The following is a 14,857-nucleotide window of genomic DNA, read 5'->3' as shown; positions in this document are numbered from 1 at the left end:
AAGTAAAAAGATTGTAAAAGGACAGAGGGTACTACTTCAGAATGATGGAAGGAGGGGTCACTGAAAAAGTCCTCTGTGTCATTTTTGTGTCACAGACATGGCTGCTTGAATTCCACATGGGTAGGGTAGGGAGGGAATGACAGCTTTAGAAAACCCCTCACAATGTGAGTGCTGTGTATCTGACATTATATATGTCTTAGCTTGCTGATGATTTTGTTACACAACCAGTGGAGGAGAAGGTATGGCTGCTTCTGTATCCCCTGTTTGCTAAAAAAACTAAGCAAGAACTTATCCTGCCTTGAATCCTCTCCTCCCATCTGGCTGCCATGTTTAGTAACAGGCAGAAAAAGCTTCATGGCTCAATGTATCTCTCCAAGAGGGTGACTGGTCACCCAGCCAGGTGGGAGGCCAGGATATTGCCACCAAAGCCCTTACCCTGCAGCCCCACCAAGCTGCTCTGCGGCCTTTTCATCTTCCTTGGCATAGGTCTGAAGGAATTTCAGAGCTATGTGGGAGGGTGAGAGCATCCAAGCCACACTCTGATGAGACCAGAGAGAGCTTGGACACACCTTCCAACCTGGGCGCTTTCTCCCACACAGATGGGATATTCTGCCCAGGAAGGTGTGAGTTTCTGCTCATGCTTTGCATTTGGATATTGTCTTTCTGGGTAGATCTCTCTCTTTCTCTCTCTCTCTCTTTCTTTTTTTATTTCTTTTTTTTTTAATTTTTTTTATTTTTCCCCATCCTCTTCATGTGTCCTTGTTTCTCTCCTTCCCTCCTTGTTTTTATTTTTATTTTTTGTTTTTCATACCTGTCTCCTTCCCCTGATGGTTAACCACTGGTACACATTCCGTTTCTTCACTTCCTTGCACCTGCTGCTGCTGCTTCCTCCTCCTCTGACTTCAGGACGGGGCCTTCTTTATGGAGTTTGTCCGCAGCCCACGCACAGCATCGTCCGCCTTCTACCCTCAGGTTAGTCCAACTCCAGGGCTTTGCATGCCTGTCCCAGTGGCAGACGCCACGAGCTGGCCTTCTGTTAGGCTCTGAACATATGGCATTGGGCTGCAACTAAATTTGGGGGGCAGTTGAAATTGAATTTGGTCTCAGAAGTGTACGTTCTCTTCCATCTTGTTTGTGGCGGCGAAGCGGGGATGGAAGAGATTAATGTAGAAGAACATACGATTATATCAGTGATGACTTTCTCATCACTGTCTGTTTCACGTAGTTGCCACTGATTCTTTGCCACTTTGCAGCATCTTCACTTTTAGGTTTTATGAGCAACATGAAATATGCTTACTTTAGGGCTGAACACTTGTTTTTTTTCCCCTCCCAATACAACCAGATAAATTTATAACAGTGTGGCAGAAAGTGGTGAAAAAACACAGCAAATGTTTATTAATAGGCGTGTGCTACTTCATAGGTCGAAGGTGTATCTCACGTAGCTTCTGGATTTCAGTTAAATTATTTGTCAGTTAAAAGATTTGGACGAGGCTGGGCACAGTGGCTCACGCCTGTAATCCTAGCACTTTGGGAGGCTGAGACAGGCGGATCACTTGAGGTCAGGAGTTCATGACCATCTGGGCCAACATGGTGAAACCCCATCTCTACTAAAATTACAAAAATTAGTCAGGTGTGGTGGCACATGCCTGTAAGCCCAGCTACTCAGGAGGCTGAGGCAGGAGAATCCCTTGAACCCAGGAGTCAGAGGTTGCAGTGAGCCAAAATTACGCCGCTGTACTCCAGCCTGGGCAACAGAGCCAGAGTCTGTCTCAAAAAAAAATAAATAAATAAAAATAATAAAATAGAATTTTTTAAAATGAGAAAAGAAAAGGTCGTTAGCTGGTTAATGGGCATACCACTAGTGAATGACTGAGCTCCTACATCATTCTGTGCACTGCACTGGGAGGGTAAAGGTTTAGTTAACATTGGAACAGGTCAGAGGCACCATGCCTTTCTGTGCAAGTCTTCAGCTATGCCCACCTGCCTCTTCCCAGTCAGCGGTGTAACTATAGGCAAATCCCTGTAAGGACCTTTGAGTCCTAATCTAAGCAACATCTCTAAAATCTGAGTGTGGGTAGAGCACTGTGTTTTTGGTTTAAAACAAACATTGGTTGATCCTTTTCACCTTTTACTTTCTGTTTTTTAGAGGTAGTGTCTTGCTCTGTTGTCCAGGCTGGAGTCCAGCCTTAGCTTCCCAAGTAGCTGGGATTATAGATATGAACCACCATGCCCAGCTAATTTTTTGTTTTTTTCGAGGTAGGGTCTTGCTCTGTTGCCCAGGCTGGTCATCTCCTGGTGTCAAGTGATTCTCCTGCCTTGGCCTACCAAAGCACTGGGATTACAGGCATGAGCCACTGTGTCTGGCCATTAACCTTTTACTTTGTGTTTTTTTTGTTTTTGTTTTGAGACAGAGTTTCGCTCTAGTCGCCCAGGCTGGAGTGCAGTGGTACAATGTTGGCTCACTGTCACCTCCACCTCTAAGGTTCAAGCATTTCTCCTGCCTTAGCCTCCTGAGCAGCTAGGATTACAGGTGTGCACCACCACGCCCAGCTAACTTTTGTATTATTAGTAGAGAAGGGGTTTCACCATGTTGGCCAGGCTGGTCTTGAACTTCTGACCTCAGGTGATAGGCCCACCTTGGCCTCCCAAAAGTGCTAAGATTACAGGTGTGAGCCATTGTGCCTGGCCACCTTTTACATTCTTACAGGAGACTGTTAATGGAAAGTTTTAGACTCAGGAGAGGCACACAAATAAGGATTATATTACCCACCAGGTGTTTTGTTGAAAAGGCGGGAAGTGAGGTGGGAAGATCTCTTGAGCCCAGGAGAATAAGACCAGCCTGGACAATATTGGAAAACCCTGTCTCTAATTTTTAAAAAAATGTATACATTAAAAAAAAAAATTACATTGGGAGGCCAAGGCAGATGGATCACTTGAGGTCAGAGGTTCGAGACCAGCCTGGTCAATATGGTGAAACCCCATTTCTAATAAAAATACAAAAATTAGCCCAGCATGGTGGCATTCACCTGTAGTCCCAGTTACTCAAGAGGGTGAGGGAGGAGAATTGCTTGAACCCGGGAAGCAGAGGTTGCGGTGAGCCGAGATCGTGCCACTGCACTCCAACCTAGGCAACAGAGTGAGACTCCATCTGAAAAAAACAAAAAAAAAATTCTATCAGAGATAGTAAGAGCTCTTTATACATACACAAAATTAAATTGTACTTTTTCTTTATGTTTATTTTTTATTGTGGTAAAATACACAGAACATAAAACTCGCTTTGTGTATTTTCTGATGTGCAGCATAATATGGAGGAGGGAGGCCAATGGAGTCAGATGGCTTTCTTTTTTTTTTTTTTAGACGGAATTTCACTCTTGTTGCCTAGGCTGGGTGCAATGGCACGATCTCGTCTCACTGCAACCCCAGCCTCCCAGATTCAAGCGATTCTCCTGCCCCAGCCTCCCGAGTAGTTGGGATTATAGGCATGCACTACCATGCCCAGCTGATTTTTTGTATTTTTAGTAGAAATAGGATTTCACCATGTTAGGCTGCTCTGAAACTCCTAACCTCGGGTGATCCACCTGCCTTAGCCTCCCAAAGTGCTGGAGTTACAGGCGTGAGCCACCATGCCTGGCCCAGATGGCTGCTTTCAAATCTTGGCCTCTATGCAATGTCAGGGAGCTGTGTTAGTCCTGTGAATTAACCTTCTGAACCTGTTTCTTTATTTAAAAAAAAAAAAATTTACTTTGTGTGTTTCTTCATTTTGTTAAAGGAAATAAAAAATAATTTCTTTGTAGGGTTGTTCTGAGGATTAGAAATAATATCCATTTCTCAACTGCACTTGGTGACTCGCACCTATAATCCCAGCACTTTGGGAGGCCAGATTGCTGGGATCTCACTTTTTTTTGAGATGGAGTCTTGCTCTGTTGCCCATGCTCAAATGCAGTGGCGCGATCTCAGCCCACTGTAACCTCCGCCTCCTGGGTTCAAATGATTCTCCTGCCTCAGCCTCCCAGGTAGCTGGGACTACAGGCATGTGCCACCACACCCGGCTAATTTTTTTGTATTTTTAGTAGAGATGGGGTTTCACCATGCTGGCCAGGCTGGTCTCCAACTCCTGACCTCAAGTGATCTGCCCACCTTGGCCTCCCAAAGTGCTGAAAGTGCTGGGATTACAGAAGTGAGCCATCGCGCCTGGCCTAATTGTGTATTTTTGGTAGAGACGGGGTTTTGCCACGTTGGCCATGCTGGTCTCGAACTCCTGACCTCAGGTGATCCACCTGCCTCGGCTTCCCAAAGTGCTGGGATTACAGGCATGAGCCACCACACCCAGCCGTATTTTTTTAAAATCTTATCGTGTGTCTATTTATTAGTAGCCTCACCTTTTTTGGAATGATGTAAGATACAAAAATATAAGTAACACCAGGCGCAGCAGCCCACACATGTAATCCTAGCACTTTGAGAGGTGGAGGCAGGAAGATCCCTATTAGTCCAGGAGTTTGAAATCAGCCTGGGCAACACAGTGAGACCTTGTCTTTACAAAAAATAAAAATAAAAAAATTAGCTGAGTGTCGTGGTGCATGCCTACAGTCTCAGTTATTTGAGAGACTGAGGAGGGAGGAGTGCTTGAGTCCAGGAGGTGGAGGCAGCAATGACCACGATTGCGCCACTACACTCCAGCCTGGGAGACAGAGCAAGACCTGTCTCAAAAAAAAAAAAAAAAAAAAAAATATATATATATATATATATATATATATATATATATATATATATATATATATATATATGATGGACACATAGAGGAAGGAGGCTGCCTCTGTGACAAAATTCAGATCAATTGAGATAGCAAATTCCAAGCACCTGCTGGGTGTAGGGCTGTGCCAAGTGCTATGGGAAATAACAGGGATGAATAAAATCCTTTATGAATATTAATGCCTGTCTTCTGCTCACCCCTAGATGGCAAGCTTCATGAGGGCAAAGAGGTGGTTTTAATTTGGGATAATATTCTCCTTCCCTGATCTTGACCTTAGAGAACATCTGAGCTGTGGGTCTGCAAGTTATTCCCAAGCTTTCCCTCTCTGGAAGGCATAGGGGATTCTGTCATGGATCCCTTGCAATGCCTCTGTCTGCCTGGCAGGAGCTGAGTGACTGGAAAGCAGGAGCCCATTTAACCCATTTGTCTCCGGGTAAGACAAAGCAGAGTGTCATCCCTAGCAGCCTCCAGGCACAGTGGAGAGCTGGGCTGGCAGATCCAGCTGTTTCCTTGTAGCTGATGACCCTCCAGCATGAGAAAGTGGGGCCGTGACAAGCTCACGAGGTGCAAGGTAGAAGACCCATGGGGGGCGCCTGTGGTGGGTGGTGCTCATCTCAGAGGCATCTCTAACAGGGCTCCCTCCCTCACTTTCTCTTGTAGCTTGGGAGTGCCAATATGTGGGGGGAAACTGGGGATTGGTGCTGCTGTTGAGAGGTTTGGATTTTTTTTAATCAAACACCAGACTTAGATTTTGCCATTTTTTTAGTTAATGTCTTCTTTCTGTTCTAGGAGCCAATCTCGGGTACCACATTGCCTGGCTTCCCAGTCTCTTCTAGTCTGTGACTGTTTCTCAGGCTTTCCTTTTTTTTTTCATTTCTTTTTTTTTTCTTTTTTTTTTTGGAGACAGAGTCTCGCTCTCGCTCTGTCACCAGGCTGGAGTGCAATGGCGCAATGTCCGCTCACTGCAACCTCCGCCTCCTGAGTTCAAGCGATTCTACTGCCTCAGCCTCCCAAGTAGCTGGGATTACAGGCACACACCGCCACGCCCAGCTAATTTTTGTATTTTTAGTAGAGACAGGGTTTCACCATGTTGGCCAGGATGGTCTCGATCTCCTAACCTTGTGATCCACCCACCTCGGCCTCCCAAAGTGTTGGTATTACAGGCGTGAGCCACCGCGCCCGGCCCTTTCCTTATTTTTTTAAATGACCTTCACTGCCTTGAGGAGTCCTGGCCAGGTGTCCTATAGAATGTCCCCAAATCTGGGTTTGTCCACGGTTTTTTTTCATGGTTAGACTAGAGTTGCAGCTACTCAAAAAGAATACCCCAGAGGGGAAGTGCCCTTCTCATCATGAGGTACCTGAGAGCCACACAACATCACTGGCAGCGATAACCTTCATCACTCATTCATCACTTGGTTAATGTCATATTTGTTAGCCGTCTCCACTATGAAGTTACTATTTTTTCCTTTTTTATACTCCATTTTTTGGAGGCACGTCACTAAGTCTAGCCTACTCTAAAGCAGAGGGGGGAGTATCTACATATGTTAAATGGAGTCCTTTTTTTGGACAATGTTCATAAGATTCTTAAGATGAAAGACATCTCCCTCTACTTGGCTCTTTGCCAGGCATCTATCTACGTGAGACATCTGCCATTCCGTCCATCCCACCTGCCATTTATCTTTGTTCACCACTGATCTTATTCCAAAAAGTTGCTTCGTTTGGATCATGGAAGTAAATGCAGCCCCTAAAATAAAAACATGACTAGATGGGGGAAATTCAGGTAAAGAAGAAAAATTAGACAGGATGTAATATAAGGCCTTGTAAAGTAGATAGAATTTTGTGCCAAATTCAGCTCTGAACCTCCTCGTAGCCACAGAAAAGTGGGAAACCTCTGTTCCAAGACTCAGAGTGATTATAAAATAAAGACAGCCAGATTCCTTGGGAGGAGCATAACTTTTCTTGGTATTAAGATCTAAACAAAATGCCTTTTCTGTACGGCCCCTTAAAAGATAGACATTGTGTGATACATACATAGAGCAGAGGTCAGGAAACTATGGGGCAGATCTGGTCCACCATCTGCTTTTGTAAATAAAGTTTTATTGGAATAGAGCCACGCCCATTCATTTACATATTGCCTATAGCTGCTTTCTCACTTTCTTATTCAAAGTTGAGTAGTTGTGACAGAGACCATATGGCCCACAAAGCCTGAAATATTTACTCTCTGATCTCTTGCAAAAAATGTTTCCCAATTCCTGATCTAGAGGACAACACCTTAACCACCTCCCACCCCCACTCCCAACAAAATAAGACTGCAGGACTAATGTGCATTTCTGGTAATGGCCTTCAGGTTAGGCTGGTAGAGCAATTCTTGTATAGTACATGAGAGAACCCCACTACAGGGGCCCAGAAGGCAATGCCTAAGAGCCACTCTTACATGCATAAGAGCTGGGTCCAGTCCCTTTTATTTAGCTTATTCTCATTTAAATTTACGGCATGGTAAACCTTACTGGTTAGAGGCAGGTGGTAATTGGTAATTGCAAGCTGTCTCTTGCTGCATTTCTCTGTGTGTTTATGGTGCCAGCAAAACCTGTGTGGTTTTTTTTTTTACAAATCATTGAGCCTGCTGTAGAACAGCAAAATGGTTCTATAAGAACCAGGAGGAACTTTACCCCCCAAGAGACGTTTGGTGGTATCTAGAGACGTTTTTATTTGTCCTAATTGGGGGTTGGGGTTGATAGGTGAGGAGGTATTACTAGTATCCAGTGGGTAGAAGCCAGGGATGCTTCTGAACATCCAACAATGCACAGGACAGCCCCCCACAGCAAACACTTATCTCACCCCAGAGGGCAATAGTGCTGAGACTGAGAAGCCTTGTTTTATTTTCTTTATTTCATTTCATTTTATTTTTTTGAGACAGGGTCTCTCTCTGTCGCCCAGGCTGGAGTGCAGTGGCAGGATCCCGGCTCACGGCAACCTTTGCCTCCTGGGCTCAAGCAGTCTTCCCACCTCATTCTCCCAAGTAGCTGGGACTACAGGCGTGTGCCATCATGCCTGGCTAATTTGTGCATTTTTTGTAGAAATGGGGTTTCGCCATGTTGCCTAGACTGGTCTCAAACTCCTGGACTCAAGTGATCCACTCGCCTTGGCCTCCCAAGATGCTGAGATTACAGGCGTGAGCCACCACACCCAGCTGAGAAGACTTGTTTTGGAAAACAATTTTTGCTAACAAAGTATCTGATAGAAAGATCCCTTCTGGAAGTACTAAAAAACCTCAAGTTAGGAGGTTCTAAGAGCCTTACACTTTTCCAGAATTGCTCTGAAAGGCTTAGTCATTCTCTTCATATACTTGCTATGAGTATAACCTTTGATGCATGCTGCTGGGCTTCCAGGTGAACAGGTCATAATCCTGCCTCCAGGACCCTTAAAGGAGATATAACAACATTACAGGCTGGTCACAGTGGTTCACACGTGTAATGCCAGTACTTTGGGAGGCTGAGGCAGAAGGATCAGTTGAACCCAGAAGTTTGAGATCAGCCGAGGCAACATAGCTAGACACTTTCTACATAAAAAAAAATAGTCACGTGTGGTGGTGCATGCCTGTAGTCCCAGTTACTTGGAAGGCTGAGGCAGGAGGATTGCTTGAGCCCAAGAGTTTGAGGTTACAGTGAGATGTGATGGCACCACTGCACTCCAGCCTGAGTGACAGAAGGCAACCCTCTCTCTGGAAAAAAAAAAAGATACAACACCATTACATGAGGCACAACTCGGCAGCTACCAGAAACTCATAGAGGTCCAGAGTAGAGAGGGAGATGGATCTGCTTAGAGCCTGGGGTGGAGTGAATCAGAGAACAGTTTGCTAAGGGAGCAGCGTTTAAAATGGCCCTAAAGACTGATGGGATTAGCCAGGTGTGTTGGCTCCCACCTGTAATCCCGGCTACTTGGGAGGCCGAGGCAGGAGAATCACTTGAACCCAGGAAGCAGAAGTTGCAGTGAGCAGAGATCGTGCCACTGCACTCCAGCCTGGGTGACAGAGCAAGATTATGTCTTTAAAAAAAAAAAAAAGACTGATGGCTTTTTAGCCACTAGTTGTGGAGAAGAGCACCCCAGGGTGATATGGGGCACATAGACAGGATTTATACACACAGAGTTTCATTTGGCTGGAAACACACACGTGGGTGAATGGTAGGCAGTGTGGTGAGATCTCACGTCAAGCCAATGTTGCGCAGGACCCTTGATGTCCTGTGAGTTGGTTTGCAGTGTAGGGGTTCATGGGGAGACTTGAAAGTTTTCGGAGTAACAGAATGATGGGATTGGAACTGTTCTTAATAGACGATGCAAATAGAGCTGGCTCACAGGTAGGGTTTTTGAGGGAGAGGCCACAATCAGGGGCCAGTTAAAAGAGTGTTACAGCCCTCCCTGGCCAGAGGAAGTACAGGCATGATTTAGAGATGCATGTGAATCTGCAGAGGGCAGGCCACAGGACTAGGCCTGTCTTTAGATGAAAAGCTGGAGAAGAGATGGCTCTGAGAGTTGAAGCTGAGCAACTGAAAGATAGAGGAAAGGAGGTTTGGGGTGGTGGGAAAGGGTGAGTCACAGTGGACAGAGGATATGCATTGTGATGTTCACCTATTTGTCTCTAAATGTGGTCTCTCTTTCAGTCCTGCTGTCCTCATAAGGAGGGATTCTGACTTCTCTACTCTTTCTATGGAGATTTTTCTTTAGTGTAAATCTTTTTGTTTGAGGCAGGTAATGAAGCGATTTCTTTGGTCCTGGGATTTACTGTGAAGAGTGGCCTCTCGTCTGCCCTAGTTTGAAGGGTAGGAGTTCCCAGCTGCTCTGATAGAAGGCAGTGCACACAAGACTGGGTAGAGTCTCTAGACTCCTTTAGCTCTGCCTCTAGGGACCAAGGGAAAGTGGGAATGAGAGGAATAGAAAAGATTGCATTAATTTTTATTTATTTTTTGTGAATGCTTATTGAGTGAATAAGCCAGTACAGCTTATTTACTGTGTTTTCCTGCCGGTTATTTTTGGATTCAAGTATTCGTTTTAAAATCTCCTGCAGGTATCTGTGGACCAAACAGCCACTCCTGTGTTGGACGGCACCAGTTTGGGCATAAGCACAGGCCAATCCGTGGACAGAGGCAACAGCCAGACCTTTGGGAACTCCCAGAACATAGGAGAACAGGGCTACTCCTCCACAAACTCCAGTGACAGCAGGTGAGATTCAGAGTGGCCAAACCCGTGTTCCTGGGGAGTAGGGACAGTCTGATCTCAAAGGCTGCAAAGGCTGGAAGTCCAAAGCTCTGGGCCAAGTTCTGACTCTGCCACAAGTCACATGGGACCCTGGGCAAGTTAGTCCTTACCCACATCTGTATGGTGGGAGTAATGATCTGTTTCCTGCCATCCTCACAGGATAGCTAAGAGGTTCCCACAGAGACGTAGGAAAGTGTCAAGCGCCACGCAGGAGTACAGGGCTTCTGGAAGGGGCCCCTGCCTAATCTGTCTTGTTCACTGTGGTGCCTGTGGCACGATGTCTTGCACGTCATAGCATGCAGTCAGTAAGGAAAAGAACAAACAGTGGATGAATCACTAATTGTGGCCAAACATGACTGTTCTTCTATTCCTTAGTATCCCGAGGAAAAGGAAGCTGCCTGTACTTCATTTGCTCGAGCAAGTGCACCAGCTTTTAATGCTGTTGTCAATTCTGAGAAACCTTTTTATTTTCTTCCCAGCTGTGTTTGCTTTATAATAATTATGTCCCAGTCTATTCTTTTTTTTTTAAATGGAGTCTTGCTCTGTCACCCAGGCTGGAGTGGAGTGGCGCGATCTCCGCTCACTGCAAGCTCCGCCTCCCAGGTTCACGCCATTCTCCTGCCTAAGCCTCCCAAGTAGCTGGGACTACAGGCGCCGGCCACCACACCCAGCTAATTTCTTGTATTTTTAGTAGAGATGGGGTTTCACCATGTTAGCCAGGATGGTCTCGATCTCCTGACCTTGTGAGCTTCCCGCCTCGGCCTTGCCTCAGTCTTTTGTTACTGACTAAGCAGTCCTTGGCAAAATGATCTAAGATACTTAACTTTTGTACCCCTGTCCCTGAGAGCAGAAAGTTCTCTGGGGCTGCTTACTTGACTGACCTCTGTCAGGAGTCACTCTGTTTCCCTTATGTCATAATTTCTGTGCTGGCTTGATCTTTGTCTCATCTACTGCAGCCTGTTCATTCTGGCCAGTAGAGGTGAAGGACACTTCAGAAGCAGGAGCAGGTCTGGACTTCACTGCTCTCTACCTTCACTCATGCCCATATCCCCATCAAGCCTACCTGGCTTTTTGCTCTAGACGTGGAGGAGATTGGGGAGGCTGCCCATTGCATAGAAATTGAATGCATTTATCGGCTTCCTCATTGCTTACAAGGGTAGAACAGTAGGTTTTCTTCTGCTTTCAGAAGAAGTGAGGAATCAGGGGTGTTTAGGCTGGAGGTGAAAAGACCAAAAATGACATGGCAGGTAGAATCAGGACCAATGACTGAAAAACACAGAGAGCAGATGCTATTTCATGATGAAGAACTTACTAGCAGTGGGTCCTGCTGCATGGAAACGGGCCGCACTTAGAGGAGCAGAGTTCTCGGCCATTGAAAATGTTCAAACAGATAGGACAGCCTCTTGCCCAGACTCGTGGTCTCAGCAGAGACTCAGGCGTTAGAAGGAAGTTCAAGGGTCTTTGAAAGCTTTTTGTAACCCTGAAATTCTGAAATGCTTCCAGTGATTTCTGGACCCTCTGAATAGTCATGAAGAGTAGTCTGGGACTGAGGAAAGGGAGAAGTTCAAAAAACTTGAGGAGCTTCTGGATAAGCCCCACAACTGGCCCGGTTTGATATGGTGGTTGGCCACTCAGCTGCTGAATATTAAGCACGTTTTGAGGGACCATCACACTTTTGAGCAAGAATGTGGGCAGCAGGTGGTGGAAAGGACTTTGGAGAGAGACTGACCTGGATTCAAATCCACATCCTGGTACTTCCTGGCTCTTTGACCTTCAGCAGTTCCTTTAGTCAGTTTCAAAGGGTTGGTGTTAATTGTTTTAGTATTTTTTATCACTTTGGGCTTCATGTGTGTCAGCCTTGTACATGTGCTCAGCATCGTATAAACATTCGCCTCACATCAGCCCTCAAAGACAGGAGCAGCATTAACCCCATTTTTCACATGGGGGAACTGAGGCCAAGAGAAGCTCCATAGCAGGTTAGTGATGATACTGGGATTCCGTTCCCCATGCTCTTACAGTGTTACCTAGTCCTCTCTGGTCAGGATTCAATGAAGCTACCTGTGAAAGGCTCTTGGGGCAAACCCAGAGCAATCCAGGGGGTTTCTTGGAAGTGGTTGGGCCGTGGACCTGAGGAATATTATTAAAAGGAGAGATGCTTACTAAGGGCAAGTTTGGACACAAAAGTACTTTGAATTCTAAATGTGGACATTTTATTTTATTTTTTTATTTTATTTATTTATTTGAGACAAGAGTCTCGCTCTGTCACCCAGGCTGGAGTGCAGCAAGTGGTACAACCTCAGCTCACTGCACCCTCCACCTCCCAGTTTCAAGCGATTCTCCTGTCTCAGCCTCCCAAGTAGCTGGGACTACAGGCGCACATCACCATGCCTGGCTAGTTTTTGTATTTTTAGTAGAGACGGGACTTCACTGTGTTGGCCAGGCTGATCTTGAACTCCTGACCTCAAGTGATCCACCTGCCTCATCTTCCCGAAGTGCTGGGATTACAGACGTGAGCCGCCAAACCCGGCGCTAAATGTGTACATTTTAAAATAGGAAACCCCCCATGAGATATCCCCCTGTTACAGCTGTTTGGAATTTACTAAAATGCCTTTAATGTCAACATTGTCCTGGTTTCTGGCTGCATAAGAAGGGGAAACTGTTCCTAATATTCGTGCTCTTGACTGCATACGTGCCACTTTGCTTTGCTGACCTGACACCTTGTGTTACAGCTCTCAGCAGCTGGTGGCAAGCTCTTTGACCTCATCCTCCACCCTGACAGAGATCCTGGAAGCCATGAAGCACCCCTCGTAAGTGGCTCATCACAGTGTAGGGTTGGAAGGTTCCCAAAGGCCTGTGCCATAGCCATGCTCAGGCAGTGTGGTTTGGTGGATTCATACATCACTGTACTTCTCACCAGTTTTGAGACCTTGGGCAAGTCACTTGACCTCTCTGAGCCTCTGTTTCCTTGTTTGTAAGATGGGGTTTTTTTTTTTTTTTTGAGGCAGAGTCTCACTCTATCACCCAGGCTGGAGTGCAGTGGCGCCGTCTTGGCTCACCCACCCTCCACCTCAAGATGGGATTTTTTAAAAAGGGATTTTTTAAAAAAGGAGTTAAGCCACAGGGTTCATGTAAAGATTAAATGAAATAATTATGTGAGGTACCTACTATAATGCCTGACAAATATAGGTATTCTCTGAATGTCAGTTCCCATCTTTTCCCCTCCCCCTTCTCCTTTTCCCCCTGTAACAACTTCTTTGATTTTTTTTTTTTTTTTTTTTTGAGACAGAGTCTCACTCTGTTGCCCAGGCTGGAGGACAGTGGCATGATCTTGGCTTACTGCAGCCTCCACCTCCCAGGTTCAAGTGGTTCTATCGCTTTAGCCTCCCGACTAGTTGGAATTACAGGCACGCAACACCACGCCCAGCTAATTTTTTTTTTTTTTTTTTGCAACGGAGTCTTGCTTTGTCGCCCAAACTGGAGTGCAGTGGCCGGATCTCAGCTCACTGCAAGCTCTGCCATTCGGGTTTACGCCATTCTCCTGCCTCAGCCTCCCGAGTAGCTGGGACTACAGGCGCCCACCACCTCGCCTGACTAGTTTTTTTGTATTTTTTAGTAGAGACGGGGTTTCACCGGGTTAGCCAGGATGGTCTCGATCTCCTGACCTTGTGATCCGCCCGTCTCGGCCTCCCAAAGTGCTGGGATTACAGGCTTGAGCCACTGCGCCCGGCCACGCCCAGCTAATTTTTGTGTTTTTAGTAGAGAAGGGGTTTCACTATGTTGGCCAGGTTGGTCTCAAACTCCTGACCTCAGGTGATCCACCTACCTCAGCCTCCCAAAGTGCTGGGATTACAGGCGTCAGCCACTGTGCCCGGCCCCCTTGTAACAACTTATTTTGTCCTCTCATGGGTATTTCTCTGAGTCTAGGAATAGCATAGGGACACTGCTTTATGGTATTAAATGTTGTAGTAGGAGTCACTTCTTTTTCATCTTTCCTTCCACTTATTGCCACGGGGCACACACATCCCCTGCTCCCTGCTCACCACAATGGAACCCAGGACAGGAGTCCAGCTGCTCTCTGAACAGAAGGGCCTCTCACCGTACTGCTTCATCAGCGCAGAGGTGGTGCACTGGCTGGTGAACCACGTGGAGGGGATCCAGACACAGGCGATGGCCATCGATATCATGCAGGTGAGACAGCAAGAGGAGCCCACAGAGCTGTTTGCTTAGGTCCCGAAAAATCAGGGCCTGCCTTAGAAGCCATCACCCTTTCCAGTAATGAGATCTGCAGGTTGGGGTGAGGATTCATTTTTAATAAGTGGGAGGCCTTTCTGGAATTGATGAAAGAGCAAGTCTTGCTTTGAAGTACACTGTATCTTGACTTAAAAACCGTGCAGAATGTATTGTCTGAACTGAAATGTTTTGAACAGAATCTGTGCACTTATAAACCTCAGAAAAATCTCTCTGATTTTTGGGGGAATGCCCTCCCTATGACCTCAAGCCCCCAGTTTCCCCTGATCAATGCATGCTTATTCAAGACTCAATGCTGGATTGAAGGCTCTGCCCCACGGGCCTTCTGTCACCTTGTACTTACTCTGTCAGAGCTCTTAGCACAACAGCATGAAGATCTATCTGTCTCTCATTTGTCTCCTGCCTCAGCCAGCTCCTTGAGGGCAGGATCACCTCTTATTTTTCATTTCTCTATCACCAGTGCCAGGCATGTTGTTTGGCACCTGGTAGGCACTTAACACCATGCTTGCTGGATTTAATTACACTGCTCAGAAGTGGAACTCTGGAATATGGCACAACTGGAACAACAAGGAAATGGGGAAGGGCCAGTTGACTGAGCCAATTCAT

At 46.2% G+C, this 14,857-nt stretch overlaps 1 protein-coding gene across 15 annotated transcripts in view; it reads left to right on the top strand.

Moving 5' to 3' along the window:
- The window catches only part of DEPDC5 (DEP domain containing 5, GATOR1 subcomplex subunit), a 155,198-nt gene that overhangs the window by 107,294 nt on the left and 33,047 nt on the right, over positions 1-14,857 (top strand). For 10 of the 15 annotated variants that reach the window (XM_050806663.1, XM_050806671.1, XM_050806664.1 and 7 more), the window contains 4 exons: positions 907-972; positions 9,813-9,967; positions 12,733-12,810; positions 14,059-14,191. In XM_050806663.1, coding sequence (XP_050662620.1) covers positions 907-972; positions 9,813-9,967; positions 12,733-12,810; positions 14,059-14,191 — 432 coding nt within the window. The remainder of the gene's footprint in view (positions 1-906; positions 973-9,812; positions 9,968-12,732; positions 12,811-14,058; positions 14,192-14,857) is intronic. The other 5 variants (XM_050806673.1, XM_050806668.1, XM_050806666.1 and 2 more) reach the window with 1 other exon arrangement.

Source organism: Macaca thibetana, chromosome 10 (genome assembly GCF_024542745.1).
Source record: "Macaca thibetana thibetana isolate TM-01 chromosome 10, ASM2454274v1, whole genome shotgun sequence".
Taxonomy (NCBI): domain Eukaryota; kingdom Metazoa; phylum Chordata; class Mammalia; order Primates; family Cercopithecidae; genus Macaca; species Macaca thibetana.
Note: the sequence above shows the minus strand (reverse complement) of the source record. Positions and strands in the feature narration are given on the sequence as shown.